This window comes from Neopelma chrysocephalum, unplaced genomic scaffold (assembly GCF_003984885.1).
Source record: "Neopelma chrysocephalum unplaced genomic scaffold, ASM398488v2 Primary Assembly neopelma1_194, whole genome shotgun sequence".
NCBI lineage: Eukaryota > Metazoa > Chordata > Aves > Passeriformes > Pipridae > Neopelma > Neopelma chrysocephalum.
In genome coordinates this window covers 256,761-283,954 of record NW_020897856.1, presented here as the reverse complement: position 1 = coordinate 283,954, position 27,194 = coordinate 256,761, and the positions used below count along the sequence as shown (strand labels likewise).

At 45.5% G+C, this 27,194-nt stretch overlaps 1 protein-coding gene across 9 annotated transcripts in view; it reads left to right on the top strand.

The window, feature by feature from the left end:
- The window catches only part of WNK2 (WNK lysine deficient protein kinase 2), a 118,802-nt gene that overhangs the window by 50,099 nt on the left and 41,509 nt on the right, over positions 1-27,194 (top strand). For 8 of the 9 annotated variants that reach the window (XM_027702712.1, XM_027702710.1, XM_027702709.1 and 5 more), the window contains exons 5-12: positions 4,621-4,709; positions 5,512-5,731; positions 8,215-8,503; positions 11,952-12,148; positions 16,010-16,156; positions 20,527-20,721; positions 21,738-22,283; positions 25,103-25,417. In XM_027702712.1, coding sequence (XP_027558513.1) covers positions 4,621-4,709; positions 5,512-5,731; positions 8,215-8,503; positions 11,952-12,148; positions 16,010-16,156; positions 20,527-20,721; positions 21,738-22,283; positions 25,103-25,417 — 1,998 coding nt within the window. The remainder of the gene's footprint in view (positions 1-4,620; positions 4,710-5,511; positions 5,732-8,214; positions 8,504-11,951; positions 12,149-16,009; positions 16,157-20,526; positions 20,722-21,737; positions 22,284-25,102; positions 25,418-27,194) is intronic. The other variant, XM_027702711.1, reaches the window with a different exon arrangement.

Sequence of the window (27,194 nt, the reverse complement as noted above, 5' to 3'; positions counted from 1 at the left end):
AAACAACCCACACGGTTATAGTGTTCTGCTTTGCATGTAAAGGTTTCATGTTGTTTGATTTTGTCCATGTACTGGAGGTTCTCTCAGCACTCACAGACTGTAATGCCATATTGTTCACACAGACAGAATAAATGCTGTGGCTGTGGCACAGCAACAACAGGCAAATAATGCTGTGAGTGTCACTGCATGGACTTCTTGTGGGGTTTGGAGATCTCCTTAGGTCTGCAGGTAATCCTCTTAGATTCACATTAAGATGGAGCACGATTCTGGAGTGAAACAGATGAGTTTATAATTGCACACAGTCAACGTCATGGAACAAAATCCTGGTAAAATTAAGAGCTTTACCTTCATTTCAGTGACTTCAGGGTGCAGTTTCAGTTGGAAACGTGTCTTCAGCCTTTTTGGTAGAAGGTTTTTTTCCTTTTTTTAGGAATGACATGAGACTAGAGATTTCCCTTCGGGTAGAAGGTGGAGTGTTAGCCCAGAGCAGGCTGTCTCTAGGGTGAAAGGGGACCTTCTGGGGGACAGGAAAGCCCCTGGAGAAATTCCTGACTGACGTGGGTCAGTCGTGCCATTGACTTGGCTGGCGTTTGCTGTGTACCTTGCAAAGCATCATGTGTTGCTGTTCCAAAGTGTGCTCTGCTGATGGAAGATGGCACATGGCTGTTTTTAGACCTCTGCAAAACAAGCAGCACATTTTTTCCCCCAGCATGGAGGTTGCAACTTTAGTGTCCTATATGTGCCTGGCTGTAGACTCAGCTACCTTATACTGGGGGGCAATGGATTGCAAATCCAACTGCTTCAGAAAGAAGGGGACAGGAATAAGTGATGGTGAGGGATTCAGAATAAGTTATCCTGTTTGAGACAGAGAAATTCTAAAAAGGGAAATTATTTGATCTCTCATTTTACTCTGTATATGTATATTTTAACATTTAAAGAATTTGTATGACGTTATTTTTATTCCCCTTGTGCCCCCCAGCCAGCCCTGCGTTTCACGTGTGGTGGTGTTAAGTTTACTTTAGTTTACAAGAGGCTGTACAGCTTTCAAACTGTCATGGATAATTTCTTAGCTAATATACTTTGAGTTTTGGTGCCATTATTCCTTGGGAATGCTCGGAGAAGACAGATGGCTTTTGTTTAAATGAATGAGATGAGTCCTTTGATGGCAAATAGAAGCCCCCTTCATTGCTGGGAGGCACCGTGCCGCGGGGAGGGTTTGCAGCATCCCAGTGAGATGGCCTTGGAGAGTTTAATGAAGAGTAAGGAACAAAAACATCCTAAACCATATGGGCAGGGTGAAAACACTTGGGCAAAGCAGCTTTTTTCAGTACTTCACTCTCCTTGTTTGTTTTACTCATCTATTCATAGCTTAGCTGTTCGGCACATGGACACAATGGATGTTTGAGGAGGAGTCGGTGTTCCTTCAAAAGATGGTGAAAGTAAAGTGTTGTTGGAAGAGTTGGGGTTTTTTTGTTTTGTTTTGTTTTGTTTTTGTTGTTATTGTTGTTGTTTTTTGTTTGTTTTTTTGTTTTGTTTTTTGGTTGGTTGGTTGGTTTTTTTGTTTTGTTTTTTTTGTTTTGGGGTTTTTGGGGGTTTTTTTGGTTTGTTTTTTTTTTGTTGCTGTTGTTTTGGGTTTTTTTGTTGTTTTTTTTGTGAAAGCAATTTGTAAGGTCAATATTGGAAATCAGTCTTGTTTTTTTTGTTGGTTTTTTGTTTGTTTGTTTGGTTGGTTGGTTTGGGTTTTTTTTTGTTTGTTTTTTTTGTGAAAGCAATTTGTAAGGTCAATATTGGAAATCAGTCATTAGGGGTTTGCTAAAAGGGCTGTTTTCAGGCAAACCTAATTTCTAGATGCCCAGCGTGTCCCTCCCTCCCTGCTCCATCCCAGTCATGTCCAAGTTCAAGCTGAACCACGTACCTGGAGATTGCTTGTGAACTCTGCAAAAGAAAATTCAATTGGGAGAAACTGTGATATGCCTCATGGCATTTGTGCCTCTCACTTTGTGTTGAGATACCCATGAAGTGCTTATAAAAATTGTAAAAAGCAGCTGGCAGGTTCCCTTGAGTCTGTAAACATGAGAGCAATATATTTGTCTAGGTAGCTGCAAGTAGAGATTTATCCTGCTTTCTGTTTGGAATTACCAAAAACTTCTTCCAGCTCCTCCTTGGAGAACACACTATGCTCCTGTAGCTTTGGGGTGAATTAGGACACAGAGGAGTCCTGCTAGAACTGACTTTTGGTGGTGCTTTGTTTTTTTTTATTTCTAACTCGGGTATCAGAGCTCTCTTAAGTGCTCCCCTTGGCACACTGGAGTCAGTCTTGGTTTTGCAGGCTGGGCACTCCCATGCCTTTTGACAGGTTTTTCTAATACACAAAATTTGAGCCCTCATCTCATAAGTAAGACTTAGGTTTGCTTAAGCAAATAATTCTTTTTAGTGGGTCACAGGCAGCCAGCCATGTGTACAGATTAGTTTGGTTTGTTCCCACAAGAATGGGGGTTTTTGGTTCCCCACAACTTTCTGAACTACATATTTCACTCTAGAGTTTTAAGACAAAAAGGGAGTGGTGGTTGACCTGAAATTAATTAATTAAATAAAGTTTGGAGTAGAATCTGAGGTTTGAATGGCAACAGAATGTTCATAAAAACATAAAAGTATAATCTGATGCTGGAATATTCAGAAATTCTCAGAGAACTGCCAGCCCCTCACTGAAATTCACCCATAAATTTTATTCAAGACTTAATTCAGTGAATTACTTGCAGACAATCTTTGAAATACTCTTTTTTTTTTTTTTTTAGATTCAGGGCAGCATTGGATGAGCCAAAAATCAACTCTGCAGGGCTCCTTATCTGCCACTGCATGAGCTATTATTTACTGTTATTTCAGGGTGAAACTTAAAAAGGATTTGAATGGAGTTAAATGTCCAATTCCCATTCAGTTATGTGCTTAATCACATTCTGGGTTTTTTAGATAAAGGAAACTGTGTTTCCTTTTTGTTCTGCTTATTGACTTTATTGGAAATACTTGGGTCCTTAAGTGATAGGGTCTAACTGCATAATCTCTTCTCAAACTAATTTTGTCAGATTTTGCATCTTGGTTTAGTAGCTGGAGATGTTAATGTGTTTTTAAAAGGGAATCAATTCTCTTGTGATTTAAAGCTGGGTGTCACAAATAAAGGATAACTTCTTGTGTTGCCCTGTGTCATCTATAGCTGAATATAAATGTGGAAGGCATCCACAGGAAGCTTTCTGTGGATGGGAGGAGTTACCAGTGTCCCAGCTGGGGGGCTGGTAGCTGCTCTGACATCCTTTGACAGGAGAGTGCTGAGGTGGCATGGCTGGAAACCACGGCAGTTCCTATGGGAACATCCCTTCCTCCCTGTCCACAGCCTGCAATCAGAAGAAACTCACTGGGTTCTGAGAACACACAGCCCCACATCTGTGCTGACTGCCCAGGTGTTCCCCACTGGTGTTTTTTTGGTATATTTGGATATCTAGACATAACTGTTAGTTAGCTGAGAGCTCACATACCTCTTCTCCTACAGTCTGTCCTTATGTTGGTAAGATATACGTTATTTTTATATTATATCTTATTTTATCCAGGCTCTGTACCCTGAGGTGGATCATGCTGAGTTAAGATCTTGGTCCTGCAATAGACAGTGGGGAGAGCTGACCTGTGGCTGTCCTAGGAATGTGTTTGTGTGTCCCTTTTAAATCCTCTCCATCTTCTTAACACAATCCCAGCTAACCTTAAAGAAATGCAAAGTACCCCTGTTGCACCTACAGAGCCGAGCTCCCAGTGTGGGGGCATGGATTCTGCCTCTCCAGGTTTACTTTTGCAATGAGCAGTTGGGTTTTCTCCTTGAAAGGCCACGCTCATAGGTTGCTGTTCCAAATCTAGAGCTATTCCCAGAAAAATGTTAACATTTGGCAGAGATTTAACTTGATTTATAGGCTGCACCTGCTCTACCACACATTCCCAATGGGATTCTAACAATATACTGGGAAATTCAAGAGCATCACAGAGCTGTTGGGTATATTCTCCTGCTTTCCAGCTTTGTTATTAGGGTTGATTTTTAATTTTTTATGGGAACTGGGGTGTTGGAGAGTGTTTGGGTCATAGAAAAGCAAAAGGTTTGTGGGAAACAGGAATATGGACTGTTCCAAGGTATTTTGATTAATTCTCAGCACTGGTTAACTGAAGAAAAAACATGATTATTTGTCTTTTTTCATTTAGTGTTTTAAGAGTTAAGGCAAAAACATAAAAGGAATAATTTCAGAAAATGGTTATTTTTGAAATTTAAAACTGGCTGTTTCTTGAATATTCACTTCAGAGTCCACAGGATATAAAGGTAAAATTTGCAAAAGATGGTAAAGAAAAAGGGATACTTGCTCTGTGTGTGACTGAGCTCATGCAAACTAGTGTACTACTTTTGAAGTGTAGTGGTACTTCAAAATATGGTAGCCCTAAATCTTAAACTCAGTTTTGCATTAAGACTAACAGCTTTAAAGCATTAGTTACTCCAAGGGTTGAATTAACTGTACAATGTAGGAAAAATATGCTTAATTAAGAGATATAATGCAATTCTTTTTCAAACTAAATTGTTTTTCTCTATCCTTTTAGGGTATAAAGCCAGCGAGCTTTGAGAAAGTTACTGATCCTGAAATTAAAGAGATAATTGGGGAGTGCATCTGCAAAAATAAGGAAGAAAGGTTTGTTTCAAGTGATCAAGTTTTGTATTAAGTAATGTGTGTGCAGGGATTTCAGAACCCTCTGTGGAGTTGTGTTCTTTGTGGATTTTCTCTGGGGCAGGAGAAAGCACAGAATGGGAATGCAAAATGAATGATTTCCTGCTTCCCTGACACACAGTGTCAGGACAAGTGCTGTGGTGTCTCTCAGCCTCTCAGCTCCGAAGGATAAGGTCAGGAAGCATTGCTGTGGACCTGAGCTGGGTGTTCCAGTAGCAGTTTCTGGCTCTGCAGTCCATAACATTTCCCTTGGAAGGTTCTGCGTGGAGCACCCAGTGTGGTGACGGTCGATGCAGATTCATCACAAGCTGTTGGAGCAGATCCCATTGGCCTCAGTGGCCTCTGTATGTGGTGACGTGTTGTGCATTGTTTCAGGCTTCAGGTTTAAAACCTGATCTTTCGCTGGTCTCTGCCAGTTTCTCTAGTGCTCAGTGCTTCCTGCCTTTCCTAAATACAGTTTTTAGGGACCTCAACTGACTCCCTAGAGGGAACCTCTTCTTTAGTACTCCTTAGGCTCAGGTACTCAAGAAAAGTTGAGCAAAGCTATAGTCTGCATTTCTGTATGTGCTTGTGGTGTATGAATGTTGCTAAAGCTCTGAGGAATGGAAATGTCATTTTTTCACTTTCGTTTTCAGTAACATGGGAAGTCCTGGGTGAACACCAAACATACTGTAAATGTTTCCACCTTCAACAGCAATTTCTTGTCACAAACCTTTCTAAAATTGCTTGACTTGCAGTATTTGAATCTTCTTTATATTCTTTGCAGATATGAAATTAAAGATTTATTAAGCCATGCCTTTTTTGCTGAAGATACTGGGGTAAGAGTGGAACTTGCAGAAGAAGACCATGGTAGGAAATCCTCTATTGCCTTAAGACTCTGGGTAGAAGATCCTAAGAAACTGAAAGGAAAACCCAAAGATAATGGAGCCATTGAGTTTACTTTTGATCTGGAGAAGGAAACTCCTGATGATGTTGCACAAGAAATGGTAAAATAAACTTCTCCTGACAAAAATGTGTATATATAAAGTAGTGCATAAGTCTCAAAAGACAGCAGGAACAAGTCTGGTAAAGTAACTCCACTTGAACCATTCCAGGTGTCCAGTTTAGGCACTTCACATTGATTTTGGAGTGAATGCTGCAAGAAAGGGGTAAACGGGGAAGAACTAATAACTGAAACATATTGTTTGCCATGTATGAAAGCAGATGCCTGAAATAACATTTCAAATAGCTTAGGGACCATAAAGGTCTGGTCCACTTTTATGTTTTGCAAACTCTTTTGCCAGTTTCTGTAGGCTGTTGAATGTCTTCGAATGTGTTTGGAATCTGTTTAGTTCCAGGCAGCAGCTTGAAACAAATTAGAAGAGCTCAGAAGTTCAGTCACAAAACTTTCTGCACTGAATTCTCCAAAACTCCTTTTCCCATCTTTTCTATGGTGTTCCTTAGGAGGAATGTAGATGAGGAAGGTCTGTGGTCAGCCACTCTACCGCCAAACATTGATAGGAAACTAGATTCACCCAGTTAGGAATAAGCTTTGGATTTTTTAACAGATAAGTTTAACTTGGTGAGTTTCTGTGTCTTCGTAACTTGTGGAGTTTTGTTAGAGAATCTGTATTCCAATTTCACTACATTGTTCTTGAACTCATATTTTCATGGTGCCTTTACTGCACCGTTCTAGCGTCATGGAGGCTCAGAGTCAGTAAGCTCTGAGCTGAGGTCTGAACTTTCCTGTGCTTGCAGAAATGCTATTATAATCCAAATCCCAAGGGTTCCCATTTAACGGCGTTGTCATCACCACTCCTGCTCTGCTCAGGAGGCACTCTTTTTGGTAATGCTGCCTTGCTCTGCTGGGAATCGTCACCTTCTGCTCCAAATTTAGTGGGAGGAATTCAGGCTCCTCTGTCTTCTTGTCATTAGTTTGCAGTAGGTCCAGTATTTTTCCAGCAGTGTATTGTTACAGAACTATTTAGTTTAGAAGTGGCTCTGGTACAGTTACCTACTGTTATATTTTGCATTTAAATATTGGTGGAAATATCTGGCATTTTGAAGTTCTGTAGGTTGCTTGGTCCATAGTTGGGATGTTTTGTTTTGAAGAGGAAATGATTCTCGTAAAAAGTATATTTACAAGGATCATGCCCAAACTACAGTGACACTATACCCTTTCCCAAATAATTTTAAAACCTGTGTTCTGCATTAATAGTTACCTAAGTGACTGTCCTGAAATGCTTTCAAACTTGAGGCTGTTGCAGGGTCAGAAAAGAGGGACATTTATTCCTAAATGTCTTTTTCCAGTCCTTATCAGTTGTGGAACACCAAAGCCATGTGCTTTCATCAGTTTGTTGTTCTATGTGCTGTGGAAGAGAAGAATGCAGGAGACCTCCTGAGTACAGGCAATTATTTATCGTTACTGATGTGGTTTTGGTAGTTGGATGATCCCACCTGTCCAAAGGGTGTGGCTAAAAGGAACTTGAAGTGTTCTGGTGGGTTTGGAACCTGAAGTCAGCTCTCCTAATCGGTGGGGACTGTAAAGTGGCACATCTTCATCAAAATGAACCTGTGTTTTAGGCTACTTTACCCCCATTAATTTTAAACAGTGAAAATTTAAGCTGTGAAACTGCCTCATGTTTGGGCAAGAGCAAAGCAGGAAAGCCTCTAGATCTCCCCCATGGATACAGATGCTTCCAAATCCATTGAATATGTATGTTAAGAATGTAGGGAGAGCAGACAAAGATCTGGTAGGTTAATATTGAATGAAAATTCATACCCTGTGCTGGAGGAGATTATGCAAACAAATAGCACAAAGATGAATTTCCATTTCATCTGTCAAGCAGTTGAGTTCTGAGAAGCCTCGTCCCCTTTTCCATCGAATAGGAACAGTCTGCATCGGACTCACTGATGGGCTTTTTGTTTATAAAAGTCAATCAATACTGACTGACTTCACTATTTAAGAGAAGTTAATTTGAGACATAATTCTGTTAACATCTTGTCCCTCAGAGATTGCTGCGCTGCCAGGCAGAGTAATTTGGGAAACTGTGTGTGTGCTGGAAAGGTTAAGGCAATAAATTCAGATTTAGGGGTAGTTTGATTCACTCCAGTTGCATTGTTCAAAGATTCTTTTTCCTGTTTTGACTATTCTTTTAAGTGTTAACAAGAAAAAAAGAGGGCAACCCATCTGCCATTAAACTTGCTCTCCACAATGGATGTTAAGTGGTGAATAAATTGAGCCAATACCTATTCAGATCTTAGAAATTACATACTGGGTTTTTTGCATTCGGGATAGAAGTTTTATTAAAAAAAGACCCCATCAAGCTCTTGAGTTCCTGTTCTTGTGAGAAATAAATTTATTTAAATTCATATTGTTTCAAACTGATGTTTTCTCTGTTAGGAAGAGATTTCAGTGACACACGTGTGTGACGCGCGTGTGCACGCCCCATGCACGTGTGACCTTGCTAAGTCTGTGCCTCCTCTGTAGATTGACTCGGGATTTTTCCATGAAAACGATCTCAAGATAGTTGCCAAGTCCATACGGGACAGAGTAGCACTGATCCTCTGGAGGAGAGAGCGGATCTGGCCGAGGATGCAGTCGGAGGAGCGGCGGGACTCGGAGTGCCTGGAGAAGCTGAAGGCGCCGCAGGCGCAGCAGGTGCAGGTCACGTACCTGTCCCACACAGGGCACCACATCCTGTCGGAGCCGGAGGAGCCAGAGGCAGACCAGCACCCCTTCCAGCAGAACCTGCCCACCAGTGTCACCTCCGTCGCATGTAAGTCTCGTGGTTTGTGGGCACACGGTGATGAATCTCCAAGGGAAAAAGCCACAGTGATCCCAGCTCGGGGGAGAGAGGAACTGATGTGTGTGGGTTTGAACAGTAGCTCAAAAAACGCAAGAGTCCCGGACAGACACATCACAATTTTGAAAGAGGCTCCCCAGGGCAGTGGGCACAGCCCCAAGGCTGCCAGAGCTCAAGGAGCGTTTGGGTGATCCTCTCAGGCACGTGGTGTGGCTCTTGGGGATGGGCCTGTGCAGGGCCAGGAGCTGGACTGGATGATCCTTGTGGGTTCCTTCCAACTCAGCATATTCTGTTAAAGTTTCAAGAAAATTACATAATACAGATCTCTCTATATAACATTCCTTCAGTAGCAATAAATGCCAAAACCATAACGTATTTGTAAATGGAAAGGCAAGGAAACCTGCTGCTTGACACAAAAGCTACGTGTTTTCTGTGCCAGGTGGTGGGATCAAGTTCATGCAAAACACGATTTCAGAGCCTGCAGAAGTTGAATTGGCACCAAACTGATTGCTGATCCTTGTGGGTTCCTTCCAACTTGGGATTCTATGAATCTGTATAATTCAAACTGGCCAGAGCAACTGGTGGCTCTTTCAAATGGTGTTGGCCTTGTGGAGATGTTCATTGCAAACCAGACCTTACTGAAACCAAGGCGCGGCAAGCTCTTGTGTTTCAAAGTGACTCATGATGTCTTGCAGTTTTTTGTGATGCTGTGCAAAGGCCTGTGGTAGGAAGAAAAATCCATCTCTGGATGTAATGTGATGTAATTTAAGATTTCCCTGTTTTGTGAGAAATACCAGCTGTGTTTTGGTCAGGGGTCTTGGGAGCACCAGAGCTGTGGGCTGACATTGTAATTGCTGTTGGATCCTTGGATCATGGTCAGAGGTTAACTCTGTTCCCCCATGCTCTCTTTTGCCCTGAGCTCATGGCCCTGAAGCCAGGGCCTGTTTGAGCTCCCCTGTGGCAGGTCAGAGTAGGGGGTCACTGGTCTGCCAGCCCTTGACATTCAGCTGGGGCTGATCCCAGGGCTATTTCAAGGACGCCTCCTGGTTTAATTCCAAGCACTGATTTTGGTCTATCTCTGGCTAAGAAACTCCCTGGTTTGGCTTGCAGAGCTTGTTGTTTCTTCGTTTGGATTCTGAGTGTCAGACCCCCAGCAAGCAGCACAGCACAAGGAAGGGGGAGTGCTTTTATTTTCCTAAAGTAACTCTGCCCTGACTCTGACCGCTAAAATTAACCTTTGTTACTGACTCGAGCTCTGGTACTGAAATCTAAATCTGTTTGTACTTTTAACCATCTTGAAGGAAACATTGCCAGATATTTTTGCCCCATCCCTGGAAGTGTCCAAGGCCAGGTTGGACGGGGCTTGGAGCACCCTGGTCTAGTGGAAGGTGTCCCTGCCCATGGCAGGGGGAACAAGATGAGCTTTAAGGTCCCTTCCAACCCAAACCATTCTGTGATTCTGTGATTTTTTCGCTTGGAAGAGTTGAAATTTTATGAGAGTTCTTTTCCTTTTTCCTAGCCAATTTTTCTGATAAAATCCGATATGCATATTTTCCTACTAAACAATTATCATAATGTTTCTGTTTTACTGTTCTGGGCTTGTATTTAAGCACATTTGAGTTAAAGATGCATTATCTTTAGCAAAGACACAGCTGCTGCTTTAATTCAGGTATTGTATAAAGGGCTACACAGAGGTCTGCTTTGAATTCTGAAATATCCATGCATGCCTGTACAGGAAAAATGTCTTTACAAGATATTTGGCCACATTTGCATAACACTCACAATATTACTGTATTCACAAAGCTTTTTATATGAATCTAAATTGAGCTCATTTCATTTTTTTGGATCATATATTTATTTCATGCTAATTCCTTTGAGGAACACTGCAATTATGACTCTTTTTGTTTCCAGTGGTGCAACAAGGCAATTTGTGCTTCCCATGATTCTGCTGGACATGAGTTGGCAGAATTTTATACTAAATATAACCCCCCCAATTTATTTCCTATTCCTCCTCAACTTTTAACCAACACTTGGTATTATTTGACAATTTGCTATAAGAGTATTTGAACATTTTCTTAGCATAAGACCTCTATAAATTAGAGTGCCACCTGTTCATGTAATCTGAGGTCAAATGTAAAAATGGAAATTAATAACTTAATGTGTGCAATGTGTGTTGTTCTGTAAAATCCTGAGGCTGACTCACAGCTTTTACCTTAGCACTTGACTATCATACTTTTTTTTTTCCCCTTTGAGGTCCTGAATAATTGTTTGTAATAAAATGGAAGTGTTTATGCAGCAGAATTCCCATCGTGAGAAAAGGGCTGTGTTGGCTCTTCAGAAATGAACTGAATAAATAGAGAGGGGAGTTTAATTTTGGAAAAAAACCCAAACAGTTGGGAGAATAGTTTGTAAGTACTGAAGAGAAATGTCATCTCTGGTGCTATTAAAAAATAATTTTTTATTTAAAGCCAAATAAGTAAAACCTCATTTAGAATATGGAAAAAAGAGACGATGGAAAGTGTTGGAAAAAGAAATGGTGTTTAAGCTTAGCTGTAACTTAAGCCATTTTTTTAAACTGCGTTGCAGTTTTCTTTCATTTTTGAATTTTTAATCTCTTAGAAGCTGTTTGTCCTTAGGATACATCCAGCTGCAGTCTGATTATCTCATTTCCTTTCTCAAGTGAAGAAAGCAGTAGCTTATGCTCAAGAAGAGCTGGGCACCTGTAATTTACAGGCTTTAAAAGTCGTGAAGAAACATTTTTAAATCGGTAATACCAATATTTCCCCTGGACAAAGGACCTGGTGCTCTCCCAGTGCCCATAGCTGTGCAATTCCACAGGTTCACGGGGCAAATGCTCCATGAGAAACTCCCACAGAGTGTGCTCTTAACTCACTGAAACCTGCATATGGTTTTGTGTCTGACCTTCAGCTTGAGGTATTGCTCTACACACAAACAGGGCATGACTTGCTGGACTAATAAGTCATACGGCATAAAGAATTTTGTGATTTTCAGTGTTGCTAATAAAAAAAGGTGTTAAAGTCAGTGCATCCCTGGGAGATGGAACTCTAAAAGACCCTGTGATCTGCTCTGAACATGACAATTGGGATTTCCTCTCCTTTCATCCTACAGAATCTATAGACGTCTGCAATTCTTAATGTCAACCTTATGCCCTTTAAAGGAAATATTAATGTGCCTAAAATATCACTGTGCACAGAAATCCATGGGGATGCCTTTTGGCTTAAGAGAAGCAGTATGTGCCTTTTGCAGAAAATAACATTTGTGTTGTATAATTTATTTATATAACAAAAGGGCCAGGGTAGTAAAAACGCTAATTGCATAAACCACGGTGACCTTGCTCTAAAGTCGTCACTTGAGCGTTTGGAGTTGTTGGGCTTTTAATAAAAATTAACTGTTCTTTCAGCTGACAGCACGTTTGACAGCGGCCAGGGCTCCACTGTTTATTCTGACTCCCAGAGCAGCCAGCAAAGTGTCATCTACTCGTCCCTGCCCGATGCAGTGCCCCCGGCCATCCAGCGGGTGTACAGCCCCCCCCTGAGCGAGAGCCAGCCCGTGCCCCACAGCCTGCCCCAGCTCGGGCACTACCAGCAGCCCTCAGCAGTAAGTCTAAAGCTTTTTTTTTTTTCAGATCGTTTTGTATCCCGGGTCATATTTAGTATTACCATTTGTATTCTTGTTTCTGGGGGGTGTGGATTCCGGGACTCTCTTTACGTGTTCCTCGCTCGTCTCTGTGGGTGGTGACCTGCTCAGTGATACGTTCCTGGTGGATGTGAAATGGGTGATGGTGCCTGAGTCGTGGTATTTGCCATCCTGCTTCACTGGCAGCTGTCATGCTTTCAGTAAAAAAGTTCCTTATCAATCTCTTGATGCTGAAATCCGTTAGGGGCTTTGCCACAAAGCACAAGAAGGACATGGACCTGTTGGAGCAGTTCCAGAGGAGGCCATGAAGATGCTCCAAGGGCTGGCGCCCCTCTGCTCTGGAGACAGGCTGGGAGGACTGGAGGTGTTCAGCCTGGAGGAGAGAAGGCTCTGGGGAAGCCCTAGAGCCCCTTCCGGTGCCTTAAGGGGCTCCAGGAGAGCTGTAGAGGGACTTTGGACAAGGGCCTGTAATGACAGGACAAGGGAAAATGGCTTTAAACTGCCAGAGGGCAGGGTTAGATTGGATATTGGGAAGAAATTCTTCTCTGTGAGGGTGATGAGGCCCTAGCACAGATTACCCAGAGAAGCTGTGTCTGCCCCATCCTTGGAAGTGTCCAAGGCCAGGCTGGACAGGGCTTGGAGCAACCTGGGCTAGTGGAAGGTGTCCCTGCCCATGGCAGGGGGCGGGATGAGGTTGTTTGTAAGGTCCCTTCCAAACCAAACACTCCGGTGATTCCATGATTCTGTGTTTACTTTTAATCTGCTGCACGTGGTTGCAAACTGTTTTGTTTTGCTCACTGTTGGTGCAGCCCCGTGTTTCTGCTCCAAGAGCCCCCTGACTCTGGTGTTCCTTCCAGCTCTGACAAGGGTTACAGGGTCATCCAGTCCCTGCCTTTGGGGCTCTTGGTGTGGGTTTGACCTCACGTGGAGTCAGCGATGTATGTCCCTTACTGGGGCTCCAACACCAGGCACTGGCAGCCCTGTCAGATGTTCCCACTTGCTGCCATTATGACCTCGACCAAAAGTGCTTCATGGAATTGCTGGTGCAAGGACAAACATACGCAAGTGAACAGAGATCTCCGAGTGCTTCCAGCGAGAGGCTCCCGGCCAGCGCGTTATGTCCCTGAGGAGCTGTGGAGGGCTGTGTCCCAATCCAGCCTCTGTGCCTATCACATGTGACAGGCCACCCTTACACTGTGTTTTGCTGCCGCAGTGACCCCGTCGTGGCTGTGGCTCCCAGTGCCACATCCCTTCCCCGGGATCCGGGAGAGGAAGACACGGATCTGCGGGGGAGAGAAGAGGAAGCGGGCGCGTGGCCTCCAGTGGCACTGGGGTCCTGCAGGCTCTACAGAGCTCATGTGTCCTCACCAGTCTCCTCAGGCATGCCCAGCCTGCTCATTTTGGACTGGCCAAGACCAGAACACGTCAGAAGTCTCAGTGCCTGCTGGAAGTTCTCACTCCCCAGCTAACTGACTCCCAGAAAATGCTGTGTTCCATCCCCTTCCCTGCAGCAGGGGGCCCTGTGGCAGGTGTTCAGACCTGCTCTGTAATGGGAACCTTCACAAGTCAGAATCGGCCAAAAGATTAGTTCTTCCCCCATGAGACCTGCAAGGGTTGCAGAAAACATTCTGCCTTCTGAATCCTCCGATGGCCAGGAAGCAAGGAGCACTGGCGCCGGCTGCCCAGGGAGGTGGTGGAGTCTCCTTCCCTGGAGATACTCAAAGCCTGTCTGAGCAGAATCCTGAGTAACATGCTCATGGGAAACCTGCTTGAGCAGGGAGGTTGGACTGGATGACCTCAGTGGTCCCTACCAACCTGAACCATCCTGTGACTCCTCTGTGAGAAGCCTCCATGGTCCCATCCCAGCTGGCAGAGCACGCTGGGGACTGGAGCACCCCAAGCAGTAAAAATGACAGTGATGACGTGGTACTTCGTTTTTTTGTTGGTTGCATCCTCTTGGTCTGAAGAGTGATGCCTTAAAGATCACGGGAGCAAAAAAATAGACTCCCCAGGCAATTATTAGAGATAAGATATAGAGCTGTTCTTTAATGAAGGCCTTCAACCACCAGGAGTACAGAGACATGTGTCCCATGTGTCCAGGGGTTCCACAATTTATGGTGTTGTCCATCCAATCCCGGATCTATCCGCCCCCCCGATCCTCCCCAGTTCTGCCCCCGGCATACCCCTCCGGAACTTGAGTCAGGGGTCCCTCAGGACCCCTTCTTCCTCATCTTCCTCTTCATCACAGCATGGACAGTCTCTTGGAGCTCCTCCAAGGTTAAGGATTTGAAGGTTGCTTTGACTATGTTGTATCTTGTTGTAGAGGCCTGGGGTGCAACATTCTTAAACAGAACGAAGGCCTGTCTTGAGAGAAGTCTAAACAAACTAAAGGAATTTAGAAAGTTTGATATGAAATGTGGTAATAGGGTTGTGTAAACTACTGTGCTAAAGGGTGACAAATTATACAGGTACATTAAAACCTACATTCATTACACAACTACTTCTAAAATCTACAAAAAGCTAAAAATCTAAAAAATCAAGAGAAGAAAAAATTAAATCTAGGAACAGTGGTTTTTTCCAGATTTACCCTACACACTTGGGAAGTGCCGCATTTCCCCTGATTTTACCGTATGTTTTTCCAAAACGTTGCCAAGAAATTCCGAACTGTATTTTAGAAATGCATCAACTCTGTTCACCTGAAGGTAAAAAATTCATCCTTGACATCTGTAGCCAGCTCCCTCTACTGTGGAAAGCACTTTTCCTATGGGCACACATCTCCTGGAATGGATAGGATGAATCCTTCCTCATTTCTTCTTCACCTGAAGCACCAAATGAACCCTTCTAAATGTAACTCTCCAAAGGCACACCTTGAGCAGAATTTATTATCGAGTCAAGCTGTGCAGCACCCTTAGAGCATTCTGTCATTCTTTCTGTTGATGGGTTCCAGTAATTTTTACCTAAACTTGTTGATTGAGGGTTTGAAAAGACAACATCCTTCATTCACAAGAAAAATATTTCTTCTAACTTTTTATTTTCTGATGGGTCTGCCATGGTTTTTTTCTTCCTGTGATAATTTAGGTTAAGAGTTCTGAGTCTGGTAAATCTCAAAAAACACAGGAAACAAAGTCTGATGCAAAACCTTCGTTTTCCAGGTAAAAAAAAAAAAGAGGAATTGCTGTATTTAACTGGATATTATTGACCAAGTTGACAAGCACATAACTGGAGCTGCAGTAGGGGTTTTTTAGGCCTATGAGCCTCAGTCTGACATACTGTTTATTTGTAATTTATCTGTTTTGTTTGAGCTGAAGTTGTAGAGCCCTGATGTTGTTAAAACCTGATCTGAATTTCTATTTTAATTTTTTTCCACTTCAACTATGGTTTTAATTTGTTTCTCATTTTCTCCATTTATTTTCCTGGCATCCATTTCCAGTAAATTACCTGCTTTTTTGGAAGATAAAGATTATAAAATTAGAAAAAACTTTGTGAAGATAAATTTGAAGATAAATTTGTAAAGATAAAACCGTCACCCAGTTGTTGTTGCTGGTCTGTTCCCACTCGCTGTGGTCTGTGCTTCCACTGGTTTTACTGGTCTGCACTCTTGCTTCCAGAAAGAAATGCGGTGTGGTTCCGTTAATTTATTTGGCGTTTGCTGACTTTTTTCCACGTTTTTAGATTTCCATTCCTTGCAGAGAAGTTTTCTCCCCTCTGTTTTGACCCAAGTACCGAGCGGATGAATTGTGCACAGCTGTGTTCGTGCTGAGCAGTTGCAGAGCCCCCGAGGTGGTGGTGCCCTCCCTGATGCCCTGCTCTCTCTCTCCACAGCCTGTCCTGCCCGCGGTGCCGGCGGCGCCCGCCGTGGTGCCTCAGCACTACCAGGAGCCGGCGATGCCGTTCCCGGTTGTCCAGCCCACCACGGTCGCCTCCCTCCCGCTGGGGCAGCCCCCGCCGCCGGTGCTGGCCGGCCAGCAGGTGAGAGCTGGGCTCTGCCTAAAACCCCTCGTCTCATCCCGCCCCTTCCCCGTGTTCTGCTCCAGCTCGTAGGTTGCCCAGAGAAACTGTGGCTGCCCCATCCCTGGAAGTGTCCAAGGCCAGGTTGGACGGGGCTTGGAGCGACCTGCTGCAGTGGAACAAGATAAGCTTTAAGGTCCCTTGGAACCCAAGCCACTCCTGTGATTCTGTGATACCTGCAGCGAGTTTGAGCTGTTTGAAACTGTTAAACTGCAACTTGAGAGATTTAGGAGTGGGACAGTGGGTATTTTACCTAACAGGCTTGAGGACAGTCATGGAACACACGTTGGCATGTCTTGGTTGAGTTTAAGTCTTCCATTGTGGCTTCACAGCATCATCCTGAAGCCTTGCATTGATATCAATGTGCTGTCTTGATCTGTAAAAATCCAATAGTTTGTTAATAATTTTGTGTTATTATTCAGCACCTCCTTTCTAAAAGGTTAGAAAGAGACCCCTTAGCCAGGTACCACTTGTCTCTGAATCCTCAGTGGTGCTGCTTGATGAGATGTGCAAATACAGTGTTAATACAGTTCAGTGCAGGCACCCAACCAGGAGGTCCACCTTCAGCAGCAGAGCCTGTCTCTGAGTTGCCTCCAAACAGTAACTCTTGTGCATTTTCAGGGATCAAATCTCACTCCAAACCCTGCATTTCCTAAAGCTATTTCCAAAGCAGCTCTTCCCAGCAGTGGAGGGGGTGCTCTCGTGAGGGATGCAGCCACAGCCTGGTATGATCTGGTAATTCATGGCTTATTTCGGTGATTATACAAAAAACTTGGCTTCCTTCAGTAGAAACTGTTGCTGTTGCTGGAGAGTGTCTATACTTTGTGACTGGCATGAATCATACCTCTCCAAACCTTTTGAATTATCAACATTTATCTCACTGGTTGCCATTTAGGGTTTTTTTTAACATGCCCTGTTCTTCTCAAAGCATCAATAATGGAGACGTGTCGTTTGGTCTCCTTGAAAAACATACCCTTTGTGCAAGGTTTTGTCACATAACAGTTTTTTTTCTAATGGGTAGAGATATTCTCGTGGTTGTCTCAGACAAAAATTTTATACTCAGGCAGGTTTAGGACCTCACCATTTGCACAGGTCTGGCTGGTGGCCTCTGGAGCTTTATGCTGACAGTTCCAAATCTGTTGTTTATTTTCCCCCAATAGCAAATTCTGATTTGGAATAGGATATTTGCCCAACTTAATTTCTTTATCATGCCCTTTCCTCACAGCATTGCTGTCTCTTGGAATAGTTCTATCCCTGACAGCAGAAGGATCTAATTACTGGTCTGTCTTTGCTTCCTAATCTTACCAGGAAACCTAATAAAAAACTGGCTTTTTACAGTTTTTTAAATTATTATTATTATTACAAAAATAGGTAAAATGGTCAAGTTTTTCTGCAGAACTTCCCAGAGTGCACCTGTGTCTCAGAGACAGCAGTAGGTCCAGTGGTCCCAGAGTCCCCAGGTGTGTGGGGACTTTGGGAATGTCCATGCTGTGGGGGGTAGGGCAGGGCAGCAGAAGAGGAAATGGGGGTGAGAAATTCATCTGCCTACAGAATGTTCTTGTATCATTATACACTGGTGGCTCAGACATGGGATCAATGTTGCATCTCCTAATTGTTTTGGTTTTTTTTCCAATTTGGGTGTCTGTGCATTTATACTGTTAAAGTTATGAGGCAAAGTTACCTAATTCACCTGGATATTTTCCCCTCCCTGTGCCTCATCCCATTCACAAGCACTTTAAGACACGAGCTGAATTTGAAGCGGAGGTTTTAGGAAGCCTCTCTGTTCCCTGAACGCTGTTTTCCTGCTGCTAACGCGGTCTCTCCTCGAGTGGGAGGTGGCTGAGCCACCTGTGCCAGTGCCCCCTGTCCGTGGTGACCCGTGGGCAGCTGTCTGAGCTGCAGATTAACCCGGCTGGGTGTGAGAGCTGAGCTAACTGTGGGAACTGGCAGCTTTATTTGCTCCAGCCCAGTGGGTGTGCGGCTGTTCTGCTCTGGAGCTCGGGCTGGGTCTGGCAGGAGTTCCTCCGTGGGGTGAGTGGGGCCCCCCCAATCCCTCAGGCACTCCCCAGGTGCCTCCACCTTGGCCAGTTCATCCCATCAGCAGTGCCAGGCCAGCTCCCACGCTGCTGTTACCTTGGGTTTGGGATTGTAACTGGGTAGATACCACCTCTTTTCCCAAAACCTGGGATGGCAGAAACTGCAGCACAGATCCATGTTGCTGGGTTTTGATGTCATGTGGCAGAGTAATGCTCAGGCATGACCACCTTACGCTGCAGGAGCCACACTGAGGCTGCAGGGAGTTCTTCAGTGCCACCTCCAGTGTGATGTGCTCACTCGTGGCACTCAGTGTTGTCAGCCCTGGATATGTGACACCAAGCACCAAATTCTCTTTTGTTCCCCGATCCTGTATTGGGAACTTACCAGTCATGGATGAATTTTAGCTGTTTAAGGGTGGATGGCATCTTGCTTTGTCAATGCAAAGACAGGCTGAGAGAGCTGGGGGTGTTCAACCAGGAGAAGAGAAGGCTCCAGGAAGGCCTTTCCAGTACCTAAAGGGGCTCCAAGAGAGCTGGAGAGGGACTGCGGACAAGGGATGGAGAGATAGGACAAGGGGGAATGGCCTTAAGCTGAAGGAGGGTAGGTTCAGCTAAGATATGAGAAACAAATTCTTCCCTGTGAGAGTGGTGAGGCCCTGGCACAGGTTTCCCAGAGGAGCTGTGGCTGCCCCATCCCTGGAAGTGTCCAAGGCCAGGTTGGACAGGGCTTGGAGCAAGCTGGGCTAGTGGAAGGTGTCCCTGCCCGTGGCAGGGGGTGCAATGAGATGATCTTTGAGGTCCCTTCCGATTGAAACATTTCTGTGATTCTATAGTACATCTGCTACAGTTTTGTTGCATTAATACCAAACTGGTTGAGGAGTCCTGCTATTAAAAAAGTGCTGAGCAACATACTCCTATACAGATTTGTGGTGGAAGTGGCAAAGATGAAGGATTCTAACACTTGGCTATCCCTTTTAAAGTTTACCTTCTGACCACAGGCACGGTGTGAGGTGCTGTGTGCTGCAGAGCCCGGTGGAGCCATCAGCCCTGCGGTCCCAAATAGGTCACCATGAGCCAACCTGTGTCTCCAGTGCCATCCTTCTGGACCAGAGGGGTTTTTAAAGTCTTTCCAAAACTAATTAGAGGAACTGAAGGAGGAGATACTGGTAGCACACAAAATGTGGAAGTTTGTTTCTGTTATTTCCAGCTTTAATGCAACATTTTCTCACTATTCTGCTGCCCAAAGCCTGCTTTCCCTGGAAGAGTAAAACTGCTTTTTTCGCTGCCACATTGTCACTACAGCACCTCAGAAATAACTGGGACCCAGCTTTTACTGTAATTATTGTGGTTTATTTTGTCTCAGATAAGAAGTGTTGTGGTTCCTGTGCCTGCTTCTTTAGGTAGCAGCTTCTGCACGCCAGGATGAGCTGGGTATTATCTGCATCTTGAAAGTTAGTGGGTGGGATTTCACAGTGCCAACTGGAACAATCTCTGGGATTTAAAGAGTCTGAGTCATTGCAAATAACCTCTCCAAGATAGTTAGAACTTGTCTTTTTAGGTAATGTGTCTTATATTTAAATATGCTTGAAACGCGGGCTGCTGTGCAGTGTTTGAATTAGGAGTGTCCATCTCTTCTGTAAGCTGTCCCTGCTGGGTGCATGTCCTGAGGGGCTGGAGCGTCTCCTGAGGAGCTGGAGCGTGTCCAGAGAAGGACAACAGGGCTGGGGAAGGGTTTGGAGCACAAGTCTGATGAGGAGCAGCTGAGGGAGCTGGGGGTGGCTCAGCCTGGAGAAAAGGAGGCTCAGGGAGGACCTTTTTGCTCTTTCCAACTCCCTGACAGGGGGGGGGGGCGGGGGGAGGGGGGGCAGGTTGGGCTTTACTCCCAGAGAACAAGTGACAGGACAAGGGGAAACTGCCTCAAGTTGCATCAGGGGAGGTTCAGGTTGGATATTAGGGAAATTTTCTTCATGGAAAAGGTGGTCAGGCATTGGAGGGAGCTACCTAGGGCAATGGTGGGGTCACTGGAAGTGGTGGGCTCACTGCCACTGTCCAGAAAACATGTAGATGTGGCACATGGAGACGCGGTTTAGTGGTGGACCTGGCAGTGCTGGGTTGGCGAATGGACTCGGGGATCTTAAAGGTCTTTTCCAACCTTAATGGTTCTGTGATTGCACAGTCCAACCGGCGGGTCTGTCCTGGCAGCGAGCTGGACAGAAACAGGCAGTGTGTGTTCCGCCACCTGGTTCTTCTGTGGCCCACAAGCCAGTAAACCTTTTCCCCTGTTGTCTCCCGCAGCAGCAGCAGCCCATGTCCCAGGCGGCCCCCCTGCAGCAGGTCCTGGCCAGCCAGCCCGTGTGCCCGCTCCAGCCCGCGCCACACCTGCTGCCCCAGTTCCCGGCGCAGGGCTCGCCGGTGGCAGCCAGCAGTGCCCCCCTGAAGCCCCTGCAGATCTCCACTGTGCCGCAGCTCCCGCCCGTGGCCCCCTCCCAGGTAACGGCGTGTGAACACATCCATTCGGGGACAGCTCTCCAGCTAATAATTAACGTGATTTCCGGTTTTTGTGTGGCTGTTTTGACTGCATGCCAGTTTAATTAGGCCATGAGAATATTTGCTTTTTCCCAATTCCTGTGTATTCCTTTATTATTTATTATTTGCTTGGTGAAGCAGAAATCTCTTGTACCCAACCCTGTGGCATCCAGTTAATGGCAGTTCCAAACTGGCAATAACTGCTTTTTGATGTTGTTTTGGTTTGAGTTTTTTGCACTGTCCCCTCTGGAACACTCTCTTCCCCATCCCAGGCTTGACAGCATGAGAAGTTGCCCTTTTTTTTTCTATTTCCCGACTTCACCACTTTCCCCTACACCTGCCACCTCTGTCTCTTTCTCTGCCCCGGTTCTGGTCTCCGAAGCAGAGATGTACCCTTCCCTTGGCCTGGGAGGTGGTTGGTGCTGTCACTGTGTTTGCTGGTGACAACCACTGTGATGTGAAGCAGCTTGTGTCAAAGGGCAGGAGCAAGCTGGCACCATGATGCCAGGGTTTGTTCCATCACCGTGAGGTTTCGATTGTAAAAACCCTTTTTTCTGCGCTCTTCCACGCTGCTTGAGTCGCAGCTCATTTAAAAACAAGGGTTTAAATAGTCTTACTGAATTTTGCATGAAAGAGTTTCATGTTATGTCTGGTCTAATTCCTTTTAACTTCTGTTAAAATAAAAGCAGCTTTTAATTAGGATGTTGCTTGAAGGCTTCAAGCTGGTGTTAGAAGTAGTTTTAAGCTTCTAAGGTATAAAAATGCGTCCCCAAATTTTTTTTTTCTTTTAGTAATGATTTAAGCATAAATCAGTTTTTATTACTGTTTGTAAACCTCAGGAAATGAATGGAAGTGATTAACGAGCAGACATAATTATCCTCATGGCACAGGTGGTTTTTAGGGACTTGCATGGCAAATGAAACTGTTTTGTTCCATCAGTGGAAACACCGGCAATTTATGCGATATTGTGTTTTTTTCAGATTCCTCAGTTTCCTGTCATTCCTGCAATTACTCCTCTGGCAGGCCTTGACAGCCTTCCTCCAAACCTCTCTGACATCCCTGCTGCAAACGTGCCCCCCATTCCTGCTCCTTCCCAGTACTTTGCTCCGGCCGTGATCCTGCCCAGCCTGCCCATGAACCCCACCCTGCCCATGGCCCCCAACTCCCCCGCCCTGCCCATGCAGGCCGTCAACCTGCCTCACACCACCGTGGCTTCCCTGGTCCTGCCCTGCCAAACCATAGTGCCAAACATGTCGGCTGCCACGATCCCGCTGCTCGCCGTGGCCCCGCCGGGAGTGCCAGCGCTGCCGCCGCACCCCGGGGTGCCCCCGCTGCCCCAGCAGCCGATGTTCCAGCCCACCTTCCAGCAGATCCTGCCGAGCGACGCGCCCTCTCCCCACCACACGCAGAGCACCCAGGCCGTGTCCCAGCCGCAGCAGCCGCCTCCTCCTCCTCCTCCGGCGCTGCAGCCGAGCGTAATCCACCCTCCCGAGCCGGCTCTGGCCGCTCCGGGCGCTGCTCACCAGGTAACTGCCGGGCTGGGGCCGCGCCGACCGTGCTGGGCCGTGGGGTGGTCTCTGGGCACAGGCGTTCCTGGGGCTCTCTCCCTCACGAACACTCGGTGGGGAGGCTTGTTCTTTGCTCTTGAGACGTTTTGTTGGCTTCTCGACCTCGGTCCTGGAGATGGTGGCTGGAGCTGTGAGGTCAGGGGGGAGCAGGTGGTGCCTTCACCCAGGGACCAGGGTGTCATGGGCGTAACCCAACAGGCTTTAGACAGTGAGAGGACGGAGCACTTTCTGAATTCCCTCTTCCTTCTCCATCTCAAATTTGAGGAGGTGTGAACTGTGGTTCTCCTGGGGCAGGAGGGCACGCCGAGCCTTGCTGGTGTCCATACCCTAGTCCGTGTCGCATGCAGAGGATACACATGGGGGAGCTGGCAGGAGTAGAAGAAATGTTTTGATGCAGAACATCTTTAAAACAGCAAAGGGAAGTGTCCATCTGGTAACAGCTCCGGAAAACTGCGTGGAAGAGCACTGTCAGGCCTGCAGGGCAGGAATGGATTCGAACTGCAGACCCTTTCCCCCTTAAGAGAAATTAAGCATAAATGGAGCTCGAATAGTAGCTGTATTTACGAGGAAACTGGCTCAGGACTTGTTGACAGAGTCTGTAAATACTTCCCTCACCACATCTGTGATACGACAACGTGAAACACAGTCTGACCCGAGCAGGAGAGGGCACTCAAATCTGTTAATTAGTGGCATTTGGAAAATCTGTGTTCTGCCACATCCCTTCGCCATAACACACTGATTAAAATTCATAACATCCCATCCCAACCTGCCATAGCCCGGCATCTTCAGAGCACTACATCATTTTTAAATTTCTCTCTTCGGCGGTATATTTGGTACAGAAATACTGTCTGTGAGAATTTCAGTAGCATGGAGCCTGGGAATGTTACCCAGTATTCCCAGTGGCTTTAGAGGGGGTGGAATCAAGCCCATTAGGCACAGGGAGCATGGCAAACACCAGAACTGGAGAGCTGATGTTCCCAAACCATCTTGACACAGTCATCACTTATCAAATATGTGTGGAAGAGTTGCATATGGAAGAATTTAGAATAAAAAATAGCTATTACAAAGTGCAGAGGAATATTTTAAAATACATTGTTCTGATGTGAAGCATTTTTGCTACAGAGGTATTTCTGTACATAATGCAGTGCTGTTGTTGCAGTTGATGTTTAGCACCTCTGAGTTTTGTTTCGCCCAGGTAAATTAGACATTGAAATATTTTGTGAATTATTCTAGTTATATAAGATTTAAAATAGAATGTCACCACCCTTCTGTGGTGTTACACCACAGTTGTCAGTCTAAATACCTCCCCTTGGGCAGCCGTGTAACTGTGACATGCTGTGAAGCACATCCTGTCTTTATTTTTACCCACAATAAAACCTGGGATAATAGTTTTCAGCTCACACCCAGAACCTGCAGAGAGCATGCAGCAATGAAACAGTGTGGCCTAGTTCCCATCTGAGTCTTGACTTTTTTTAATGTATTTTCCAATAGCCTTAATCTCTAGGTGATGATACTTTAAAAAAAGTACAAATTAGGCACAGTTCTCCTAGTACTAAAAGTCTTTTTTCTTCCATATGCTCCTTTCTTTCCTTCTTTCTCTTCCCACAAGCTCAGTCCCTTTGGAAAAATACATGATGTACCTAAAAGGAGAATGTTCTGGTTTTAAATATACAACTCAAAAGGACTGTTATGCAGAATAACAACCCAGTCTCTAAGGTAGTTGGAATCCTGTCGCCTCAGTCCAGTTCCCACCAAGTGCTTACGCACACGAGTTATTTTAATGCACTGGAGAAATCCAATGAGATAAATGAAAATCCCTCTGTCCACAGGGGAGTGTTGGCAGGATTGGGGCCTTTGGGCTTGGCATGTCAAGGGTTAAGTTGTGACTTCAGTGTGTAAACTACACTAAACTAAAGTAGGACACTGGTGCATATCCAGTGAAAAAGTTAATTGTGTCATTTAACCCAGCTACTGATTCTGCATATATGGCAGATTCCTTAAAATATCTGAAGTTAGGTTATGGGTAGAGTGTATTTTTCTCTGCTTGGACAGTGTGGTAGGCTACTGAAAGCAGAGCAAAGTATTCAGGAGAATGAATTCATCACCAGAGATTTTGAAGTGAGTCCAGAGGAGGCCACGGAGATGCTCCAAGGGCTGGAGCCCCTCTGCTCTGGAGCCAGCCTGGGAGAGCTGGGGATGTTCAACCTGGAGAAGAGAAGGCTCCAGGGAGACCTTAGAGCCTCTTCCAGTGTCTGAAAGGGCTCCAAGAGAGCTGGAGAGGAACTTGGAACAAGGACCTGGAGGGACAGGAGAAGGGAAAATGGCTTCAAACTGCCAGAGGGCAGGGTTAGATTGGATATTGGGAAGGAATTCTTCCCTGTAAGGGTGGGGAGGCCCTGGCACAGATTTCCCAGAGAAGCTGTGTCTGCCCCATCCCTGGAAGTGTTGAAGGCCAGGTTGGACGGGGCTTGGAATTCCATTCTGGAATTCTGTGATTTTTCATTACTTAGCAAAATATGGCTTTGTCCCTACAAATTAACTGGTGCCTGAGCAATGCACACGGTGTCATAATCACATAGAGAGAATCTTTAGTTTTTTTATTTAGTCATTTCAAAGGAAGTTTAGTCTCTTTAGTAGTTACTGAGCTCACCCAAACCCAGTCTCACTGCAGAGCTGGGGTCCTTTCTCCATGGATGCGGGTGACTTTGATGCCTTGTCACGTAAGTCCCGAGCCCTCTGAGCAGAGGTGTGTGCTAACAGCTCTCATTGTGTTGCAGCCCATGCCTGGACACACTCAGTTTGCTTTGGAAGCTGGAGCCCAGGTGCCCGTGCTGCCGGTGCAACCTTCGATAGTCATGTCACCGCCGTTGCAGCTGCAGCCTGAACTGGTGCCACCCTGCGTCGCTCCCGAAGGCGCTCCCCAGGTCCATGGCAGCCTGGCCACAGCCAGCCCGCCCGTACCTATAGACCCCAGCCTGCCTGTCCAGCCCTCTGCTGTGCTGCAGCTCCAGCCTGATCTTTCCCAGCCACTGGGCCAGCAGCTCCCAGCCCCCTGCTCGGCTGTCCCAGCAGGTGCAGAGACATCTCAAGAGGTAGAGCCCTTCCTCTGAAGTAACTCATGGGCCTCAACCTTAACTTTGTACTTCCTCCTTTGTGAGACAGTGAGCTTATTGCACCAGGGAGGTTATCCCCTCACCCTGTTGAGCCGCTTGTCCTGGGTGCCGGCAACTCTGGGTCAGCAAATAATTGGCAATTCGAAGTGAAGCTGGAAACCTCATGTTGTACCTTGGGAAATGTCTCCTTGAGGCAGCAGCGCTTGTCCGTAGCTGAGCACGAGCACAGAGATAGACATTTAAGAGATTTAGAAATTCTCACTGTGGGTCAGTGAGAATTTGTTCTGTAGAGTTTCACCTGTGTTTTGTCCAGTCCTGTTTTAAATGTCTCAAGCACTTGTGCAACCAACCATCATTTGCCTTAAGAAACTGCTCCATTATCTAAGCCTTCGTTATGCGAAAACCTTTCATGTTCCTCAGCTTGAGCACTATTCCCATTTCATTTAGCATTGTATCCTCCTGTATTGCCTGAAGTCTACTCTAGCCCTGGGATTTTTGTTTCTTCAGATATTCACAGGCATTCCTAATTCTCAGTGGTCATATAAGCAGGACACATGTTAGTGATTTCCTTTATAGAACTGTCAGCTTCTCCTGTCTGCTATTTTGACTTTTCTTTCCACTCCCATAATTACTTAATCTTCAGTCTTGACAGAATGTCACAGGACATTTCCTTCTCTTCACCTCCCTGTTAGCAAAGCAAAACAAAAGCCTTGACATTTCTACCTAATTTCAGGAAATAAGTCTGATTTGTTCTCCACTTGTGGATGGAAATGTCCCCCTGTGATTCTGCATTCAGAGTTGTTCCTCTTGAGGCTCTGTTCTGAGCTACCTTTCCTCCCAAAGTATGTGTTTCATCTTTTCAAACTGAATCTCTTGGTTCTGCCTGTTCTTCCATGGCTTATCAGATGCCTTGACTCCACAGTGCAGCCTGGAATTCCCTTGGAGACACAACTCAACACTGCCTCCAGAAGATACTCAGGAAGGATTATGCTGACACTAAAGCTGGATTCTAGTTCCCCATTTTTCCTGTTCATCAGTGGCAGATTAATTCTTATCAAATCAACATTCCTGCTGTAATGTAGGACGTTTCCTCGTGAATGTCTGTATTCTATATCTTAGATGGAGCAGGAATGGTAGAGCCTGTCTGTAGTACTTCACTCACAGGCTCCCCAGAAAAGCCTGGCTGGGTCAGGCATGTCCATCACTTAAGGTATTCCTTCTCCAGCTGCCTTTTTTCTGAATGCACAGCTCGTGACAGGGTCAGTGCTGGTGCCTTCAGTGCAGGGTCAATCCCATTAGACATTCTGGAAACACGAACAAACCTCCTTGTTGTGCAGTGTGATATGGGGGATACAAGTCATCCTGTACTACCTTAGAAACCCCTGGCCACCAAGGCACGTCTGTCCTTCACGTCTCATATCCCTCAGGACATTTAACCGCTGGTTTGCTAAACTCATTCTCGTGTCCATCTGTAATTTACCCCCTTCTCTTGTTCAGTTTAAGAAATCAAGCCAGTATCAATCCATGTGCTCTCCATGCTGGTTTTCAGACATACATTGGTAAAGTCTTCTTGGGTGTAAGAGAAGTTTCGTACTTGTCTATATAATCCAGACACTGCATTTTGTTGCTACTCTGCCATAGTGTTTTTATCTCTCCTGTTGTGTTCAGACGTGGCAGCCCTCGCATCCCAACCGACCTGAACAGCTCAGGCAAATGAGATTTTTGTAAGGCACTTGGTCAAGTGCATTACCAAAAT